This window comes from Chaetodon trifascialis, chromosome 2 (genome assembly GCF_039877785.1).
Source record: "Chaetodon trifascialis isolate fChaTrf1 chromosome 2, fChaTrf1.hap1, whole genome shotgun sequence".
In the NCBI taxonomy this organism is placed as follows: domain Eukaryota; kingdom Metazoa; phylum Chordata; class Actinopteri; order Chaetodontiformes; family Chaetodontidae; genus Chaetodon; species Chaetodon trifascialis.
The window spans coordinates 29649317-29671260 of record NC_092057.1 but is presented as its reverse complement, the minus strand read 5'-3'; the positions used below and the strand labels follow the sequence as shown (position 1 = coordinate 29671260).

Below are 21944 nucleotides of genomic sequence, written 5' to 3'. Positions count from 1 at the left end.
GGGATGAGTAAGAGTGGGCCATGTCTCAGTTGCAATTGCACAAAAAAGTGAGGTCTAAATGGCATGCCAGCACTTTAGCCAAAAACTTTACATCCACGTTCCAAAGTGAGATAGGACGTTATGATCCATACTGAGTCGAGTCCTTGCCTGACTCAATAATAAATGCCTGTGAAAGGGTAGGGGGTAAGGTAAGGAACCATTTGCCAAATACTGATATGAGTGTATTTTTAAGTTTCTCATAAAATTCTGTTGGATAGCCATCAGGGCCTGAGGTCTTACCACTCTGCATTACCTTAATGGCATTATTAATGTTGTCCTGCTCAAGAGCTGAGCTCAAGAGTTTCAGAGTTGGTATTTCCACATTACCTAAAATTATCTATATTCATATTAGAGACCATGTGCCCTAAGTATTAATTGTTCTGATTAGTTAGAAGATAGAATCTTAGTTGCAAATCAGCCTGGTATAGTTCAGCAGTGGGTGCCTCAGAGTATTGCCTGTCCAGATCTAAAATAGGTTGTGATTAACTTGCAATTCCTTCTTATGTGCTTTATTGAGATGTGAAGTATAGGACATTATTTGGCCTCTCAGGTAAAGAGTATGATTCAGACTCAGTTTTATTAGTCTTGAAGAATGTGATAGAACTATAATTGTATATTCAATTTGGCCAACCACTGGAATAAAGGAGCTATATATAAAGAAATAATCTAGTCTGGAAAAAGAGTGGTGAACATCAGGGGAGAAAAGAGAATTGCCTGGCTAAGAGGTTGAGAAATCTCATGGGTTCACATAACCAGTCAGGAGGCTTTTGCTATACCATAAGATATAACTAGACTTAGAAAGCAGTGGGTCAATAGCACAGTTCAGATCTCCTGAAAAGATCAAATTAGGTATCAATGACAAAACTTCATTTGTAAAGTGGACATCATCCCAATTAGGACCATAAACATTCACGAAGACGATATTTTTATGAAAAGAAAACTGGAAACTGTACTAAAAGCATCATTGGGGTCGCTGATTACATCTGTTTTTAATTGTTTTAGATTGTTTGTGTTTTTAATTTAAAATCTTGTTATGAAATAGAAAAAAAAACCTAATAAAAGCTGTCAGAAAAGTGAAGTAAAAAGTATATTTCCCTCTGAAATGCAATAGTCATAGTATTAAAGTCACCTACAGGCCTCCAAATCATACTTAAGTACAATACTTGAGTAAATGTGTTTATTTACTTACCATCAATGATGTCTTGGGCATGTTCAGTGGAGTCTGTTTGATCCAGTAGTAACTAAGATGAAAAATGACAGGACTCCTGATCACAGAGTATATGATAGATATGACAATAAGTATCTGTACTCAATAACAATATCACAACGCTGTGAGGAGCAGTCAGGGCATTGTGGAACATTGCGTTCTTCATAACATCCATGTTCATTGTGCTACCAGCTTTTCATATAGTTTTGCTTTGAGAGTGGAGAGAAAATGGACCACAGATGTACAATACAGTAAAAAACCAACAATAGTTTCAAGGATTTTTATTCTTTACTGTAGAAACACTGTACATAAATTACTTTCTCTGAGACTAATTTTGATGTACGGATAAGTGGAATTTCTCAACCTTCAAAATAAAAAAGATAAACCGATAAAACATTGTCAACTCCTCTCAATTATCTTTGAAGAAAGGTTGGTAGCATATGATGTTAACTCTGTGTAAAGTTCCTGTTCTTTCCTTTAAAATGGTTAAAGTTGGCTTCCCACCCATGTAAACACACATACACACAAAGAAAACTCCTTTAAAAGAGTACAGAGACCCACAATCAATGAGAAAACATCCACATCGATTTTTCATCAATTACTGTCACTCATTAAAGTCACTGATGGCGATGCACTGTCCCTTTAAGGAGAAACAAGCAAAAACGAGGAGAGAAGCAACAATTAGTTACTACTCACAGCAACCCTGCCCCCCTCCCCCCAATGCCATGACAACATGTTTCTATTGCAAGCAATACTACTACCTTTGACCGATAAAAGCACAAGGTCTATGCACTATGAGGCTGAGTCACATTTTGCAGAAGTGAAGGACTCCTGGGCTGACAGGGGAACCAGTGTGTTACAAGCCCGGTGATCCCACTTGGTCCACAAAAAGTACATCCACATAGAATCATTAACAGCCATGGCGCTGTTGTCGCCCTGCTTCCTCAAAAACCGCTGTTGATGGTAGTCTGAAACTGTACGATTTTATTGACCTTGTAAAAGCCAAGTGGATTAGGAGGAGTGGGCTTAGAACCGACTGAACAGATCATAGATATCAGTAAGAAAGAAACTAAAACACAACTCAAAGTTTCTGGTTTTGTCAAGATCACGGTCCATTCTGGTGGTGGTGTAGTAATAGTAATAATAGTGGTATAGGTAATAGTATGTTAACACATTTTTGTTCATTTTTTTTACATCCCATTTTTGTCTGAAGCAAATGCAAGTTTATATATAAAAACAGAACAAAAAAACAAACAGAAAATCAGTCTTTTTTTCCTTCATACAAAGTGTTGTCCTTTTTTTGTGCCTATCTCTCTTAGAGAGAGTCCACATCAGTTCCGCAACAGTTCATTCAGTGGCGTCAGCCATGGAAACAACAGATCCAATAGACATTGCTCATAAAGGTCTATGACCCAGAGCGACGGGTCACACCTGGACCCACACAGATATGATACCTGCAATGTCTGTTAGGGATCCACAAACATTTATTACATTGACTTCTCTGACAGTTTACAACTGTCTAAATGCTTGTGGGCTCAGCAGTTGTGATGACTGCTGAAATGCTCTGTTGGTCATTTGAACAAGTCTCTAAATCCCACTGTTTGACAGCTAGATAGCACACGATTATAGCACAGAGATTAGCCCCGCCTACCAGAAAGTGGGGGAATGGCATACGTGCAGGCTGTTTGAAGGCAGACAGCAGGGTGAAAAGGCGAAAGAAAGACAGAAAAAAAGAAAAGAAAGGAAAAGAAAAAAAGAGAAAAGTTATTGGTTGAAAAACTGAACCTTTTTACAGGCTCATAAAAACTGTTTTAACATCACTGTAGATTCATAATGTTTGGGTCAGTTGCGTTGAAATGATTCTTACATCATTAATTAAATCAGTCTGTAAGTCCTACTTAACCATCCTTAGAATAAAACAAGTTTGCAAACATGGGGTCTCACTGGCTAGTTTTCAGTCTCAAGACAGTTAAGTCTCTGACATCCATTTTGTGTTAAAACTGAACTTTGTTAGTCTTTGACAGTCACAGGGTGTAGAAATTAGACATTTGTTGATGCCGTGTTACCTCCTCCCTATCTCACTCTGGCGTAGGAACTGGATGTTGTTAGCGCTGTCAGCTAGTTCAGGGTACTGCTCTATGGACAAGACGTAGTAGCCATCGTAACCCAAAACCTTCCCGCTGCTCAGCAGCTGCCTTTTCTCCCCCTCTGTCCACAGCCGAACTCCTTCTTCCCCGTCTCTCACCCGCTGCTGCTCACGGGTCCAGGCACTTGAGAGCGCCCTCTGCCTTGCGTGCTCCAGGATTCGTGCTTTCTCTTCATCCAGCGTCGTCCCATAACGCACGTGGAGTGCCAGGGCCCCGTACTGCAGCTCCACGTCAGCAAAGCGCCGCGTTCGCCCATTCATCACTGTTGTAGACTGCGACACCGTAACGTTCACGCCATTTTCCAGTGATTTCCTGCCTGAGGTAAGCCGCAGTGCACTGAGGTCATTGTCAGGCAGACTGGTCTTGATGAAATAGTGTGTGTCTCGTCCCTCCACTGTATAATGCAAGTCCTCCAGGTAAAAGGCATTGTTTAAGACGGCAGCCACTTTGATGCAGTCCTCATTGGCAATGTTGAGAGCGTTGGTTACCACACGGCCTTGGATCACAGCAAGCATCACTCCCTTCCCAATCAGAGACTTGACAGTGGCAAACCACAGCCAGAGTCTGCTGTGGTCTGAATGCCGCCGGTTGAGCTGGATTTCTGGCATTCGCTCAAAGGAAAGGAAGGCCCGAGACTGACGGGTCACATCCTGCTGGACACCTGAGATAGACTGTGAACAAGGAAAAGAAGAAATGTTCAACTTAATGTGCTGCTTGATACTTAAGATATCCTTATCATGTAATAAACACATTGCATAAACACTGCATTAAAAGAACATTGCATGCTAATCCAGGCAATGTGGAAAAATGTATGGGATGGATGTCTGTCCTAAACCCCATATCTCACAAAGATTTTTTGGCATTAAGAACAAATTTGAAAAAAAAAAAAAAAAAAAAAAGAAAGAAAGAAAGAAAGAAAGAAAAGCAAATGCACTTTGCCACCTGTCTTTGTGTATTCTTCAATAAAGTGGCAGGGAGCAGGGGAAAAAAAACTCTCACAAACACTGTGAGCCGCAGAACTGCAGCTTTGCCAAAGCGTATCTTTTTCTTGTGCCACAATAACAAATGTTCTGTGGTCTGGTACTGCTCTGTGCCTGGGGGTCAAAAATCACTGCTGCAACAGAACAGTAGCTAGGAAAATGACAGCAATTGCATGCCAACATGGTAAACTGTTGCATATTCTTATGTACTGTTGCTATGTAACTATGAATTAACTGTTACTGATGAATTTTAGCAACTGTTTAGAATTAAATTTTATATGTTGAGTAAATTTCTTATGGCTTTGTAAAGACATTTTCTTGTAATTCTATGCAGGGTGTGCTGTTGCTTTGTATTTTCATCATAATATGAGTGGGTATATGTTACTTTAGAAAAGTGGTCTGACTGAATCTGTCTATATGTCTTTATTACACATACACCCTGTGAAATCAACAGAATAAACTAGAAAGGAACAGTTGCAGACCAGCAAAGCACTAAAACATGAAAAAGATGTTTATAAACACAATAAACACAAATTGCAAATGTATATATACAAGTGATCTCCAGTGAAACTGTAACTTTTCATGTGCCAATGCATAAAAGTATGTGAAGTGTCTGCACAATTAAGTACAGTGCATTCACACTTCAAGCAACACTGTAACTCAGTCCAAGTCTCGCTCCTTCCTTCCTCATTTTCTCTGGTTTTCTCCCAATTTCTCTCTAAATCTGCCGCATCTATTTTTGTCTTCATTAAGCAGTGTTCATGTCAGTGTCTTTCACTGAGTTTCAGCATAGTCTCTCCCTCTTTGTGAAATCTTCATAACCTGTCCAACAAACAAGTGTAGAAATAACCACAACAACTGAAAGAGTTTAAGGAAAGAGGAAGGTGCAGAGAATGTAGCTTTAAGCTGAGAAAGGGATGAATGATTGGTTTGGCTGGATGACTCCTCGTCATTTCTCCTAATTTCCATTCTCATTATTGCCACTCCATTTCCTCCCATAGTCTTCTTTTTCCCGTCCATTTCCTGATTTTCCTTTCTCTTTGAACGAATTTGACACCCACATCAAACACCTTTGTAAGACTTCATTCTACGTTAAGAACATCGCCAACCTCCATCCAACACTCACCCTGGCAGATGCAGAGAAGCTTGTCCATGCCTTTATTTCCTCCAGGCTGGACTACTGTAATGCACTCCTCATTGGGATCTCTGGCAATAGCATCCAAAGACTGCAATACATCCAGAACAGCGCTGCCAGGATCCTGATGAGGGTGCGCAAGTACGGTCACATCATCCCCATCCTGAAATCTCTTCACTGGCTCCCTGTCCCACTCAGAATTGAATACAAGGTCTCCCTCCTCATCCACCAGTGCATCTAGGGTCACGCCCCCCGTTACCTACAGGAACCCCTCACCCCTCAAATCTCCTTACGCACCCTCCGATCAGCAACAACCAACACTCTCCAAGCCCTCAGAACCAAACTCCGCAGCATGGGTGACCGGGCATTTTCCTCCGTAGCACCGAGGCTGTGGAATGTCCTCCCTGAACATCTGAGGGCCCCACAGTCTACAGATGTTTTTAAGCAAAATCTTAAAACTAGTGCTGTCAATTGATTAAATTATTTAATCGCGATTAATTTCATTAATGTCATAGTTAACTCGCGATTAATCGCGAATTAATCACACATTTGTATCTATTCTAAATGTCCCATTAATTATCATTTTAATACTCTTATCAACATGGAAAAGTGGATAGGCTTGCTTTGTGCAAATGTTTTTTATTGAAAACAGTGTGTAGTGTTATATTTCACACTAACATTCTCACTTTGAGCAGTCATTCACATTTGAACCAAAATCTCACACAATTTAACACTGTCAATAAACAGATGACAAAAAATAAATACTTGGTTACAAAAAAGCCCCTTCAACAACCTTTCTAAGGGATCAAAACAGGGTGATACAAGATAAAGTTAGTGCAAATCAGTGTAAACTATGACTCAGGCTATAGTGCAGTTAAACCATGGCTTAAACTTTCCTTTCTTAAGTTTCCTTTGAACATACAAGCAGTCAGACTATAATGCTCTTCTATATATTCACCAGAGGCTTATCAACCCAGCCTCTCATTTCTCTCCAGAAAGAATGAGCATTACTTGGCTATGGCTGCAGTAAGCTTGTTCTTACTTGGAGTATCTATATGCCTCTGTCGAAAGCCATCCATTGTCCATTGAGGCGGCAGAGAATTTGCATTCGCCTTGTGTTTAGCCATCAAGTGGGATTTCAGACTGGATATGCTCCGGTGATAACTCATTTCACACTGACAATACACACAGATAACTTTGGTCTTGTCAATCGACCCATCTGGCAACTTTTTGAAACTAAACTTTCCATTCAGAATCTTATTCGCATCCATATCAGAGTTTCGTGCTTGACATCCACACAAACTGGTAGCCTACTCTTTTACAGCTAGCGAGCAGGCAAGACACCAAAGACGTGCGTGGGGCGTGCCTATTGTTTTGTTTCCCATTTACAATCGGATCCTGTAGTTTTCCTAACGCTACTAGAAGTGGCCACAGCTTATAAAAAAACTACAATTTCACTAGGTCACAAAGAGCATTAATCGTGAGATAAAAAAATGACGCCGTTAAAATTGATTTGCATTAACGCATTAATAACGCAATATTTTTGACAGCACTACTTAATGATGTCACAATGAAGTTGATCTTTGACCTTTTGGATAGAAAATGGAATCAGTTCTTCATTTTATCCAGTGAGACATTTCCGTGAAATCTGTTATAATTGGCAAATAAATCCTTGAGTTAAGACCAAAAACGTGTTTTATGAGGTCACAGTGACCTTGACCACTGACAACCCCAAATTCTAATCAGTACATCCATCCAAATGGACAGTTGTGGCAGATGTAATTAAATTCCCTCCAGGAGATCCTGAGATATTGCATTCATGAGAATGTGATGGACGTGAGGTCAGAGTGACTTTGACCTTTGACTACAAAAATCTAATGGGTTCATCCTTGAGTCCAAGTGAAATTTTGTCTACAGTCATGACACAGCATCACAGCTAATAACAAAATACCTGCTGTGACGTTACTGATTGGAGTGTGGCCACAAGGTTTGAGCAGTGTGCTGCTAATACAACAGGGGATAGTTGCTGTAACTCGTGTGATTTATTCAACCTTTCTAAGAGTACTTAGGATACATACAGGCAGGTCATCCCACAGCTGGCTCTTTTTCATCTCAAGAGATGGCTGCGTCAGGTCAAACTTGGGAATGGGGAATCCTGGGATTGCGTTGTGGAGATGGAAGCCAAATGTGACCAACCAGATATTGATATCTACAGACAAACAGAGCAGTGAATGTGGAAAAGAGAGAAAAATAAAATAGGTTGAAGGGTGTAGTCAAGCATTTTGCTTTGATTATTTGCACTCCAATAGCAGCACCACCTGAACATACTGTAATAATAATAATACTGTGGCTTTGTATATTTCTTACACCTTCTTATAATAATTCAAGGCAAACTTCTGTTGTTCCCTTAATAAAGATTAAATGCCTCACAAAAAGTAATGTTGTAGTTCATGACTTCTAAATGGTGCAATTCAAAATCTGTCTGACCCAGCTCAAATGCTGGACCATATCTCCATGAGTTGTTTGATTTATTCATGATTTATCCAACTTTTAACAAGTAAATAACACTCAAATAAGTGAAATCTTGCAATTTTAAAAACAGCTATGTACAAACAAATATGCATGATTCATCAGCTTAAACGCATTTTTGGATATGGATATAATCCAAATTGATATGAGGTATTATCTATCTCCTTAGAACTTTCCTACTGTAAATGTTTCTTTTTACCTGTGACGTATTCTTTGACTTGATGAATCTTGCTGATGGGATTGTTGCCTCGGAACATGTAGAGATTGAAGGGCTGGGGTTCTTTACCTACACGTGTCCATGTGCTAATGTCAGGAGTGGTCCACCTTCATAACAAATACATTCCGGTCAGATGTCACACTGACAAAGCTGGAATAGCATCCAGTTATAAATAGAGTCACCTATCATGCTTGGACTGAAAATGAGTGACAAACTGCCTACCTCCCAGCAGGGATGTCGTAGTCTCTGTCTCCAAAATGCAGCAGTCGTGTCAGGGGATCATACAGGCCTCCATGAAAACCAATTACCAGCACAAAGTCTGGGTTGGAATCAAAGTAAACCTCGCCATATGCTGTGTACTGCACCTACACACACACACAAACCAAGATTTATAGATAGAATTTGAACAGATACTCAAAACACACATGCAATTTCTTCCTTTGTTTCACAAAGAGGGAAGTGTACACATACATTACCTGTTTAAGTAACAGTCCATTGTTGCTGAAGACAGCCAGTGGGGTCCCAGTGTTGTCACACGCAATATAAAACTCCTCTCCACTGCTGATCTCCATAGCAAACACATGGCCCTGTGCAACAATAAGCATTCCAATTATACACATTATAATTACAGTAATAATAATGATGATTTTTTCCATTTTTCCATTTTTTGCTGTGGCATTCTGTAACTCTACACGTCAGTATTATTTTTGCTGCTGCTGATTCACTTCATCGCAATAAAACAGCGTTTGTCACTGTATTACAGGTTCCCTAACCTGTCAAGCAGTTACAGGAGCACAAGATTTTTGCAATATTTCTACGTGATGAAGTGGGACTGCTGCACAGAAAATATTCCCCTCTTCTGTAATTGAGATGCTGTACATTCACATGTTTTCCCTATAGTCTCTGGAGGGAAACCTGCTCCACATAGAGTATCATAAATCAAAAGCTGGGAGTGAAAATCAAATTTGCCTCATAAATAAAAGTCAGTGAGAGCTTTATCCAGAGACGGCTAGACTTCTCCACATTCAGTCTTTTGCCTGTCTCTAGCTCGAGATACTACAGAGCATTTGAGTTTGAAAAAGAAATCACATAATTTTACAGATTTTCCTCGACGAATTTGACCAAATACGTATTTTAGCACTGAAACGACCATATTCAGAATTACATTTTCATAATAGCTACCTGTAGATCATAATAAAAGGATGTGATCTCAGAGCTGGAGTGATTATAGACGTGGGTGATCCTGGTGGGGTAGTTCAGGTCAGCATAGAAGAACTGCAGGTGTTGGCCCAGACTGTTTCTAGATGCTACACGTCGACCCAAACCATCATAACGATATTGTATGGTCCAGCTGGCTGCTTTACTGTAGACACGAACTAGAAGACCTGCATCACAGATGATAAAAGGAAGAATAAGGACTTGAAGAATGACAATACAGTAGGATGTCAAAGCTTTTAATGTGTAGAATTTAAAAAATGTAAAATTTTGGTATGATATAATCATAGAAAAATTCGACATATTTTTCAGCAAAGTTGATTAATTTGCCATAAATCCATGCAAGGTGTCAAGTTAAACTTTGGTGAAGTTTGCACTTTTGCCCAATAATAAGCTGTCAGTGCTGACCTTACAAGAAACGAAAAATGGAGGAGCTTATTGTAACTTATTAGCTGTGAGGCACCATTCACTTTTATTTGACCCTCATCCATCAAAGAGTGTAAACTGTTCCACAAAATAGCAATGGTTAGACGGATATGAGAGTCAATGGTACATATACATCTCTTGAATAAAATGTGTGAACTTGTTGTGCTTGTTAGGCAACCAAAAACACTGAGTACCAAAGACTAATTCCCACCTTTGGAGTTGTATTCAAATATCTCGGCTCCTCTCTGTCTAAGGAAACCGTCTTCATCCAGCCTGTATTGAACATCTCCCAAGCGAGTGATTCTGTCCCTCAGGTCATAGCGTAGAGGGGTTAACCGACCACTGTTCCCAGGGTTCAGCAAGTGCAGGTTACCATTCAGGTCATAATTATACCTGGTAGGCCAGAAAATTATAAACTATAAACATTTGGCATCATCAAATAATTGTGCTTTTTTCAGTTTAATGTTATGATCCTACCTCCACATCATCTTCTCATTGAGGGAGACCGTTTGCAGCTGTCCATCAACGTCATACTCATAACCATATTTGGTTGTGTTGGCAAATGGTCCAATCTTTATCTCGCGCTTGGTGACTCTGCCCATGTTGTCGTACTGAATCGTGATCCAGTACATCAGAGACCTGAAGATCTCATATTGGATCTCCTTGATGCGGCCATGCTGGTCGAAATGTTTGGTGTAGGTCATAACTGCTGTGGAGATAATCTGAGACAGGGGGAACATAAGTTCAGTAATCAAAACCTTAATTCCTATGCTGACAAATAGCACTGCTGATCAGAGTTTAGCAGAGATTGTGGAGAAACTATATAAGACTGACCACACAAGACATTAATACCAAATAACTGCCATTCAGGGAAGTGCTTTGTCCTGTTTTGTAGACACAAATACATTGATGACCATTTGTATTTGAGGAAATCAAATGTTCTCAGGGCCTGTGTTTATCAAGCATTCCAACATCCATCCATCCATCCATCCATCCATCCATCCATCCATTCATTTTCTCCCGCTTATCCGGGGCCGGGTCGCGGGGGGAGCAGTCTGAGCAGGGACGCCCAGACTTCCCTCTCCCCAGACACTTCCCCCCGCTCTTCCGGGGGGACCCTTCCCAGGCCAACCGAGTGACGTTTTCACCCCAGCGTGTCCTGAGTCTTCCCCGGGGTCTCCTCCCGGTGGGACATGCCTGGAACACCTCCCTAGGGAGGCGTCCAGGGGGCATCCAATAAAGATGCCCGAGCTACCTCAGCTGACTCCTCTCGATGTGGAGGAGCAGCGACTCTACTCTGAGCTCCTCCCGGGTGACAGAGCTCCTCACCCTATCTCTAAGGGAGCGCCCTGCCACCCTGCGGAGGAAACTCATTTCAGCCGCTTGTATCCGGGACCTCGTTCTTTCGGTCATGACCCAAAGTTCATTACCATAGGTGAGGGTAGGAACGTAGATTGACCGGTAAATTGAGAGCTTCGCCTTTCGGCTCAGCTCCTTCTTCACCACGACAGACCAGTACAGCGACCGTATTACTGCAGCCGCTGCACCGATCTGCCTGTCAATCTCACGCTCCATCCTTCCCTCACTCGGGAACAGGATCCCAAGATACTTAAAATCCTCCACTTGAGGCAGGAACTCTCCCCCAACCTGAAGGGAGCAAGCAACCTTTTTCCGGTCGAGAACCGTGGCCTCAGACTTGGAGGTGCTGACTCATCCCAGCTGCTTCACACTCGGCTGCGAACCGCCCAAGTGCATGCTGGAGGTCCTGGCTCGAGGGAGCCAACAAGACAACATCATCTGCAAAAAGCAGAGATGAAATCTGGTGGCTCCCGAACCGAACCCCCTCCGACCCCTGGCTGCGCCTAGAAATTCTGTCCATAAAAATGATGAACAGAACCGGTGACAAAGGGCAGCCCTGAGTCCAACATGCACCGGGAACAGGTCTGACTTACTGCCGGAAATGCGGACCAAGCTCCTGCTCCGGTTGTACAGGGACTGTACAGCCCTCAATAGAGGGCCTCCAACCCAATACTCCCAGAGCACCTCCGACAGAATGACGCGAGGGACATGGTCGAATGCCTTCTCCAAGTCCACAAAACACATGTGGACTGTTTGGGCAAACTCCCATGAACCCTCAAGCACCCTGTGGAGGGTATAGAGCTGGTCCAGTGTTCCATGGCCAGGACGAAAACCGCATTGTTCCTCCTGAATCCGAGGTTCGACTATCGGCCGGATTCTCCTCTCCAGTACCCTGGAATAGACTTTCCCAGGGAGGCTGAGGAGTGTGATCCCCCGATAGTTGGAACACACCCTCCGGTCCCCCTTTTTAAAAAGAGGGACCACCACCCCAGTCTGCCAGTCTAGAGGCACTGTCCCCGTCTGCCACGCGATGTTGCAGAGGTGTGTCAACCAAGACAAACCTACAACATCCAGAGACTTGAGGTACTCAGGGCGGATCTCATCCAGCCCCGGTGCTTTGCCACCGAGGAGCTTGCGAACTACCTCAGTGACTTCAGCCGCGGTGATGGATGAATCGACCTCCAAGTCCCCAGTCTCTGCTTCCTCTACGGAGACATGACAGTGGGATTGAGGAGATCCTCGAAGTATTCCCTCCACCGCCCGACAATATCCCCAGTTGAGGTCAACAGCTCCCCATCTCCACTGTAAACAGTCTTGACAGAAAGCTGCTTCCCCTTCCTGAGGCGCCGAATGGTTTGCCAGAATTTCCTCGAGGCCGACCGGTAGTCCTTCTCCATGGCCTCCCCGAACTCCTCCCAGACCCAAGTTTTTGCTTCTACAATCGCCCGAGCTGCTGCGCGCTTGGCCTGCTGGTACCCGTCAGCTGCCTCAGGAGTCCTATGAGCCAGCCAGGCCCGATAGGACTCCTTCTTCAGCTTGACGGCATCCCTTACTTCGGGTGTCCATCACCGGGTTCGGGGGTTGCCACCATGACAGGCGCCGCCGACTTTACGGCCACAGCTACAGACAGCTGTATCAACAATGGAAGTGGAGAACATGGTCCATTCGGACTCAATGTCTCCAACCTCCCTCGGAATCTGGTCAAAGCTCTCCCGGAGGTGGGAGTTGAAAACCTCCCTGACAGCGGGTTCCGCCAGACGTTCCCAACAGACCCTCACAGTACGTTTGGGTCTGCCAAGTCTGTCCCACTTCCTCCCCTGCCAGCGAATCCAACTCACCACCAGGTGGTGATCAGTTGACAGCTCAGCCCCTCTCTTTACCCGAGTGTCCAAGACATACCGCCGAAGGTCAGATGATACGACTACAAAGTCGATCATTGACGTCCGGCCTAGGGTGTCCTGGTGCCACGTGCACTGATGGACACCCTTATGCTTGAACATGGTGTTCGTTATGGACAAACTGTGACTAGCACAGAAATCCAATAACAGAACACCACTCAGGTTCAGATCGGGGAGGCCGTTCCTCCCAATCACACCCCTCCAGGTATCACTGTCGCTACCCATGTGAGCATTGAAGTCCCCCAGCAGAACAATGGAGTCCCCGGTTGGAGCACTTTCCAGTACCCCACCCAGGGACTCCAAGAAAGCCAGGTACTCTGCACTGCTGTTCGGCCCATAGGCCGAAACAACAGTGAGAGACCTATCCCCGACCCGAAGGCGCAGGGAAGCGACCCTCTCGCTCAGCGGGGAGAACTCCAACACATGGTGGCTGAGCTGGGGGGCTATAAGCAAGCCCACACCAGCTCGCCGCCTCTCACCGCGGGCAATTCCAGAGTAGAAGAGAGTTCAGCCTCTCTCAAGGAGTTGGGTTCCAGAGCTCAGACTGTGCGTGGAGGTGAGCCCGACTATCTCTAGCCGGTACCGCTCAACCTCTCGCACTAGCTCAGGCTCTTTCCCCCACAGTGAGGTGACATTCCATGTCCCCATAGCCAGAGTCGTTGTCCAGGGTTTGGGTCGTCGGGGCCCCCGCCCACGACTGTCACCCATATCACATTGCACCGGCCCCTTCTGATCCTTCCTGCAGGTGGTGGGCCTATGGGAAGGCATTCCAACATCACTCCTAAAAATCAAAGTGAAAGTTAAAAGTTGGGAGGATCTTCTTAGTTATGTAGTCCTGTCTTCTTGTTTCTTCCCATTTCTCCTTGCTTGCTCCCTCTGCACTGTGGAGGGACGTGACATGGCTACTAGCTACTGGCCGTATCATACCACAGGGAAGATGACTCTGAAGGAGCTTCAGTGTTTCCACTGCCTCTTCAATGACATACCGTACTTCTGCTAATTGTTCACAGTGCTAACCACTGCCTTTTTGGGTCAGTCACCTCCATTTTTGCATGAGACATAGCAGTGGTATAGTGGTGCCTGAAGAAGTGGGTATACTCTTAATTTATGTCCCCCTTTTTTAATGCGACCTGTCCAGCAAAGGATAAATGCCCTGTGTTATTAACACTGACATGTAAAATTACTTTTGCATATTTAGTTCACCCGAAAATGCGCCAGTAGTATTTGTCACTTAACTTCTGCTGCTTGACTTCATGGAGTAATGATCATTATGAAATTAACTTTAGCCGACAGACAGACGGAGCACTGCAACAGATCCATGAGCAGGAGCGGGAACTGAGCTATTGTTAGCTGAGCTGCTGGTAATGTTAGCATCACCATCTCTAGCTGAGCTGCTGACTAATAGCAGTGATGTAGAATCAAGAGGTCCTTTTTCTGAAAGCAGACTGTTTGAGTTGTTCACTTCACATTTCCTTCTTTCCATCATTAATTTAATTATAGACTTTATTATCCAACAGGACAAGCAGGTAGACCACAGGCCACATTTATTTTCCTAGGATGGCATTGGCAACGTATGACCCGCCCTACTCTGCCTCTGATTGGCTTACCCTGATATTCTTACCCAATCAACCAACAAAGACAACGACTAGTAACTAATCAGAGGCAGAGTAAGGTGCATCATGCCTTTATCATCCTAGGGAAAAAAATATTGCAGCACACTACTAAATGGTGCGCATCAGAAGGGATTTGTAAATGGGTATACACAATGCTGACTGAAAAATAAGTGGGTATATGCCATATACCTGTGTATACCCTGCACTACACCACCACACTTCGGTCCTCAATAGGACCCCTGAAGTTACTGGACAAAATCGCAGGTTCCCGTTTTGAGCCTCTCTCTTTGAGCTTGTGTCTGATCCGTTTCTTTAGGACATCCAGCATTTGCTGGAGTTGCTGCAGTCCAGCTGAGACCCACAGACTGGTGCTGCTCAGCTGCTAGACAACTGTCCCTTCTTGAATTTTTGGCAAGGTTCGGACTATTTTGAATCAGGCTCAGTGGGGATTAAATTTCATTTCTTCAGCCTTTTGGTGTAATAAGATAAGATAAGAAAAAACTTTATTGATCCCATGCCAGGGACATGAAGTTGTTACAGGCACCAAAAGTACTAAAAGATAGGCAAAAACAGTGGCAAAGAAGGATAAAAGATAGAAAGGATACAGGATAAAAAATTAAAAAAAGAAAACTATGTACAAGTACATTATGAACACATTATGAAAGACAAATGGTAGGAGCTCCTGTAACTAGCTGTCACTCGTGCAGCACCATGTTGGAATAATTAAGTATTTCACACACTAAAATGGATTTTTATTTGTGCATATGACAAAGTGAGGTCCCTGAGGAAACATTTTTTGGAAACAATCTGAATAAAGTCAAATGTATTTGTTGCTGTTCTTGAGGGATGCATTTTACTTCTCATGTAGAAAATGCTGTGATATGATGTGCTATGCATTTCTGCTTCCACACTGAGTAACCCTTGATGCCAGGTGGAGCTGTGAAAACTTTCAGTTAAAAGTTATACAATTCACATGATTAAGGTTTTCACTGAGATGCCACTATGTTTCACTTGCTTGGTAGTCAGGAGCTGGAGGACTGTGGGTGATGTCAAAGTACATATATCTAACAATAGCATATTTGTTCACTTAACAGGTTAGATTGAGGATGTATGTATGATGTTTGAGGCACTTTCAATCAATGCAGTCCCGTCCTGTCTTACCTGATTGATATCATAATAGATGACTCCAAACTTTCCAAACTGCTCCACCTTCCCAGATATATCATCAAACTGATAGAGATCGATTGGCAGTGGTGTCTCATTGATTACAGCCTGCATGCTGGTGACTCTGAAGCTGTTGTCGTAGGTGTAGTCAAATCGTGCATTCACCATCCCATCCTCACTGAAGCGGAATATTTGACGGTCAACCAGTGGGCCGATCTGGCGATACCGGATGGAGCAGATGAAGCCTTCGCTCTGCAGGTTTACCGTCTTCAGCACGCCAGCGGTCTCATCGTACGTGAAACTCACCCGTGTTGAGTCATAGAGGATCTCTGCCAGTTTATTCTGATGAGACAAATAAAACAGGGCAATATATCTATTAAAGGTGTCAGAGTCCCTGCTCATTCTCTGCAGCTGCTACTACCCTAGTGTCCACCTGATTCTCTTTCTTCATGGGTCCCCCTGTATGGGCTGTTTTGATCACTCCATAATATAGCTTTCGATTATAGGAAACAGAGTTCTTTCCATCTATTCTCTATATATCCAATTATCCTGTTCAGGATCTTTGGGAAAAAGAAATCTTATTTATATTTATTTGCAATATGTCACTATTCATATTTGGGTTAACTGGACTGAAAATAATGATTAATAATAAAAGAACACATGATAAATTAATGGAATAGTCAGAAATTTGCGATAAATACTGGAATTTATTTTAGCAAAGATAGAAAAAGATAACACTGCTGTCACAATATAAAACATTTGGTACTTATAAACTACATATTTACTTAAAATAAACATTAAAAAATATAAACTGAGTAAAACATAAAATCGTATACCTGTCTGCGATATTTGTATAGTATACGGCGACCAGTGCCGAGATGGGCAACTCTGAGGAGCTGGTTGGGGGGAAAAAAGAAGTTGAGATGAGCAGTTTTAATTCAAATATCCTGAAAATGAAGATCAGATTAACATAAAAGATCTATCCTGGCTGTCAACTGTGTAGGCAAACTTGTCAGAACTGACCATGGTGTGTCTTGCAATACAAAAAATGTGGAACTGTCAACAATGACAATGTCTGCTAAAATATAATAGTTGAACACTTGCATTCTATTATTATTATCAAGAAAAACTGTGTTTTCCAGTTCTCCTTGAGTGGTGTGAAAGTCATGAAAAAAAGGAGAATAAAAAAGACTAAAAAGCCAAGTCAGGTGATATGAATTGCAGTCTTATTACACACACGGACACACCCACACACCTGTCCATCTTCAGAGTAGTCCACATTAACAGAGGCATTGCTCTCTGGGGGGGTGTAGATGTTCCTGTAGTACCCAATGGATCTGATGGTCTGCATGGTGTGTCGAGCCACGCTGGGCATGGTGACTGCTGACAGACGGTCCCCTGAGCCATAGTCAAAGATGTACTGGTGCTGGCTGTGCAGTAGCAAGACCATGGACTGTTGGAAGGAAAAAAAGAATAAAAGTTATATGCCATCAAAGCAGTAAAAGACATAGTGTAGAGGCACAATGAGACACTTATGTTTAAACAATGTTGCAGAACATTATTTGATACCATATAAATAATAATAAATACAACACTAAATAATATATGTATTGATTATTTGGGTCAGGGAAGAACTTTTATCATATCAGGGAAGCACCAGAGTGAGAGGCATATCTATCTATCTATCTATCTATCTATCTATCTATCTATCTATCTATCTATCTATCTATCTATCTATCTATCTATCTATCTATCGTTTTACATCATTTGGGCATGTAGCACATCAGACTTTTACCTCAATCTGTTTATGTGCTGTTTCAGACCTTTTATCGACTGTAGCCACAATTTCCCTCAATGTTTTAGTTGTCTAACCTTAATTATAATCTATCTGCCATAACCATGAACTTTCCCTAACCTTAGCCATAACATGCCATGTGCAGATGTTGTAGAAGGCCATAACTTGAAAAGCATTGGCATTGGGCATAAAAACAAACAACAACAAAAAATACAGTCGATGTGCATAACCTGCGGTTTAAAAAATCGTCCAACTGACATTCTACAGCTAGTTTATTAAGGGGAACTGCTGCTCAGATTCTTCGAGAGTCCAAAAACAACAGCTGGGTTTCCACCAGCTGTCATCAGATAAGCAATTTCTAGAAATGGTCAATTCTGTGAAGCCAGTGTGTCTATGAACTGAAGCTGGCTGTTCCTGAGGTCGTCAACACTTAACTGTTTTTGAAAAATGTCCAACATGTCTTCTTTAAAAGGTGCTTCATATATACAAGCAACATGTGAAAAAAAGTCTGGATTGGCAGTTTAGGTTTCTACATAGGCTTGACTGTTATTTAAAAATAACAATTTGTATTTGATTGAATAGCACTCATTTGTTACTGCTAGAGTCTGGTCCTGGTGATTGTGCTTTTGTGGAACTGGACCACAGGTGGGGATGTTATTGAACAGTCATGCACAAAAGCATAAAAGAAGCAAGGACAGTTGCGAAATAATTTAAAAATAAAACAAAGCAGCAAGTGAATAGGCTCTGGTCTGTACATTTTCAACCAACGTTTAGGAAAAAAATCCAGCATAAGCAGATGTGGAAGCACAGGTCAAGGAGATTGCTTTCACACTAAAACATGACACAACTTGTTTTCCTCAATGTGGATGCTTTGCTACGTCATTTGTCCAATGGGTGTTTTGCACACAGCACTAGCACTAGGGCTTGGTGCTTAGAACACGTGTTGTAGGTCAGCTACAGAATGAGGAAAACTGGATGTCTTTGTAGAATAATGTGACACCAATTTCCTCCTGATGCCCACAACTAAAAACAAAGTCATCACTTTCATAATTCCTGTGGGACCCTCCAACACGCTTCATGACTGGACAATAATCAGAAATGTAAGGAGAACTTTGTCTTTGTCTAGAGGATAATCCTTTTAATGTGAAAAACACAAGCACTCTCCTGGGTGTGTGCTCCTTGCCTCAGACAGGCGGTAAAGATGACCTTGACCTTCGATTTAACCAGTCAGGGAAGTGCTTCATATGTTATCCTGGTAGCCTGCTGAACTAGCTCAAGAGGAAGTGATCTAGTGCATATTTGCTTTTAACTCTGAGTGAATTAAACTGATCTGGCGTTACAATATACTGTGAATTAATGCTTTTATATCTTTCATAAAAAATTACATTTATTTTGTCTTGCCAGGAAGTTGCTTGAGGCCAAGTTTAATTCTTTCAACGCGAACTTAACTAGATTTGCATTTGTCTGAATGGTTTATATTTTCTTCTGTTGAGTATTTCTTTTATGGGACAAAAGAATATTAAATTGCAATTGATTACACTACTTACAGTAATATTGAGGAAATACATGAGCATACCGCCCACTCAACTGTGCTCATGGTGTTCATCATAAATTATAGTTTGTTGCACTCATATAAATGCAGTTAGGTTGTTGTATGTATACCACTGTGCATGATGAATTCTGCTTTTTGACACTGTTTTCCGAAAGGAGAGAAAATGACAGATGGAGGAACGACGTGAATGAAAAACAAGTACAAGAGAAGGTGAGAATGTGCATGGAGTGACACATGGAGTAAATGAATATGACTAATTTATGGGGGAATTATCTATCTTGTATCTATTTGTCTCTTCTTTTGTGCCCTCTCCTACTACTTTTTGTGCACAAATTAAAGAAACTGGCAAGACTGAATTTCACCTATATGTGACAAATAAAAAAACAGTGTGTGTCATTTTAGTTGTATAAACCTAACCTACCTGTAAATGTAACAGTGGCTGGCATTTTTTTAAAGATGTTAACTTGTTGTAACTGGGGCTTCTCCTTCTGCCTGTCTCTCTACAGATATAATAGCCAACACTGTCTATATACAGAGTTCCCACATTTTTACCAATTAAATTTCAAAACTTTTCCATAATATTTTACCCTATTTCCATGACTTAATTTAAGCAGTTTAACAAAGGCCGGCCCACATAGTGACTATAGGGCTCAATATTGAGGCTCTCATGCACTAGCCCTATGACAGGCTGTGTAGCAAAATATAGCATATTTGAAATGGAATATCAGTGTCTTCACCCAAAGTAAACTCAGAATTACATTCCAATTCTGTGCCACATTTTTGGTATACCACCTATCCTAGTGCATAGGGCACTATAGTAAGAGCCTCATTATTAGCAGCCACCCCTATGCTTTAATTTCACTAATCATGATTTGGCTTAAGTGAATGTCAGCTATTTATTATTTATCCATTTAACAGGGAATAATGCATAGAAGTTTTAAATTGCAAGGTTTTTTTTGTTTTTTTTTTTGGTTTATCTAAAAGTTAATTTTGACAGGAGGATAGTGGGAAGGACATGAATGAAAAACATATCAAGATCAAGCGGGTAAGTGACATTTTTTCAAAGAACATGTGCAACTGAAAATAGGGACCGCTGAAAGAGACTGTGTAATTTGACCCTGGGTGACCCTTGAACCCCGGGTAACATAACATTTAATACTTTTACTCAAACTTTTTGAGTAAACTTTTACAGTAATTTAAAGTGCTTCAAATTAATTGTATAACTCAAAAGTTCTGTGCTTCACATTACAAGTAGGCTTCCCCTGCTTAAATTATGAATCAAATAATAATAAAATAATAAACTTGTGTGTTAAGCACAGTCACAATCAAACATAATAATGTAAAATAATATACCAAATGGTAGAAATTGCCCCATTTAGATGGTACAGGAGCAGTACAAGAGCAGCACAACTTAGAAGTACCAAACTATGTACTTAAAAAGTTGGTGTAGCTGTCTGGTTTAAAATGTGTAAAAGTTTGGTGACCTGTTACTGACGCTTACTGGTCAAGTTATGTGTTGCGCCGGGTGGTCGGCATATGATGTCCACATGATCAACAAAAAAAACATGTCCTGTGAGGAGACAGAGGCTTGTCGGCGAAGCAAGAAATGGACATTGAACTGGACTGTAACAACTCCTAAATTTCTGGTCAGAAGGCGCACACGGTATACAACTGTAATTTATTTTGAGCAGATGTTTTGTTTAAGTTTGTGGATTTTATTTATGCTGACAAAATGTTTGTGTTTGTATCATTTATTTTTACGTAGTTTTTCACAGTGTTTGCTGGTGAAAAACAACAATAAATGCTGGTCAAACATCAGTTGGAGCGTGGCTTATCTGCATCAGAAGAATACTTTGGGAGCGGTTATAGTGGGCATTCTCATTCTTTCATGTCTCTTAACTTGTCATCAATTTGCTTTTCAATGTCCAGTAGACTTGCTTTCTTTTCTTTAGCTGAACAGCGGAGGCTGTTGGACTTTGATATGAGGACAAGTTTGCTAGTGGCCTCAGCCTCGTTGCATACTCCAGGTTTCTCTAGGGCTTTGGCATCAGCCTCAACTCTAGCTCTCTTCTTCTTCGATTCATGAAGTTGATCCATGAGAGATTTCGCAGCAAGAGTCTTTTTACTTTTCTCTCTCTTTTGCTCATCAAGGAAAGCAAAATACTTCTGCCTTGCACCTGCAGCTGATATGAGCAGTTCTTTTGTGATCTGAACCTTACACATTCCTGATGTGGTCAATAATGAGTCTCTGTGCCACCAAAGACTGTTCCTTCAGATTCTCCACCTCAACTTCTTTGTTCACTGAAAACCCCCTCTCCACACTTGCCTGTCCGTGGGACATTCTGTGTGGCGTTTGCATGTTCTCCCTCGGCTCTATTTTCGACTCCACCACCGGCGCACTTAGTATTTTGGTAATCTGAGGCGTACAGAGGTGCGCCAGGATGGGCGTTGCGGCGCAGTAGGGGGGAGGTGTCAGCATAATGAGCCGGGGCATTAGGATTTTCGACCATTTTGGTCTGCGCCGGCGGCGTAAAAGTGCGCTGAAAGCTCACCACCCCAGACCTGGTCAACTCTGTGCGCCCGCCAGGCAAGTGGATTGTCATAAACCGGCGTAGTCGTGCGCTCACGTCACCACCTCACAGTCAGGTTTCCACATTGTCTGGCATTT

At 42.1% G+C, this 21944-nt stretch overlaps 1 protein-coding gene across 2 annotated transcripts in view; it reads right to left on the bottom strand.

Moving 5' to 3' along the window:
• Positions 1-1512: 1512 nt before the first annotated feature.
• tenm3 (teneurin transmembrane protein 3) overlaps positions 1513-21944 on the bottom strand; it is a 327457-nt gene continuing 307025 nt past the window's right edge. For both annotated transcript variants that reach the window (XM_070970867.1, XM_070970875.1), the window contains 11 exons: positions 17185-17382; positions 16766-16825; positions 15927-16271; positions 10373-10617; positions 10107-10288; positions 9437-9639; positions 8731-8841; positions 8477-8619; positions 8237-8361; positions 7587-7717; positions 1513-4064 (listed from right to left, as the gene is read on the bottom strand). In XM_070970867.1, coding sequence (XP_070826968.1) covers positions 3309-4064; positions 7587-7717; positions 8237-8361; positions 8477-8619; positions 8731-8841; positions 9437-9639; positions 10107-10288; positions 10373-10617; positions 15927-16271; positions 16766-16825; positions 17185-17382 — 2499 coding nt within the window. In that variant the 3' untranslated portion in view covers positions 1513-3308. The remainder of the gene's footprint in view (positions 4065-7586; positions 7718-8236; positions 8362-8476; positions 8620-8730; positions 8842-9436; positions 9640-10106; positions 10289-10372; positions 10618-15926; positions 16272-16765; positions 16826-17184; positions 17383-21944) is intronic.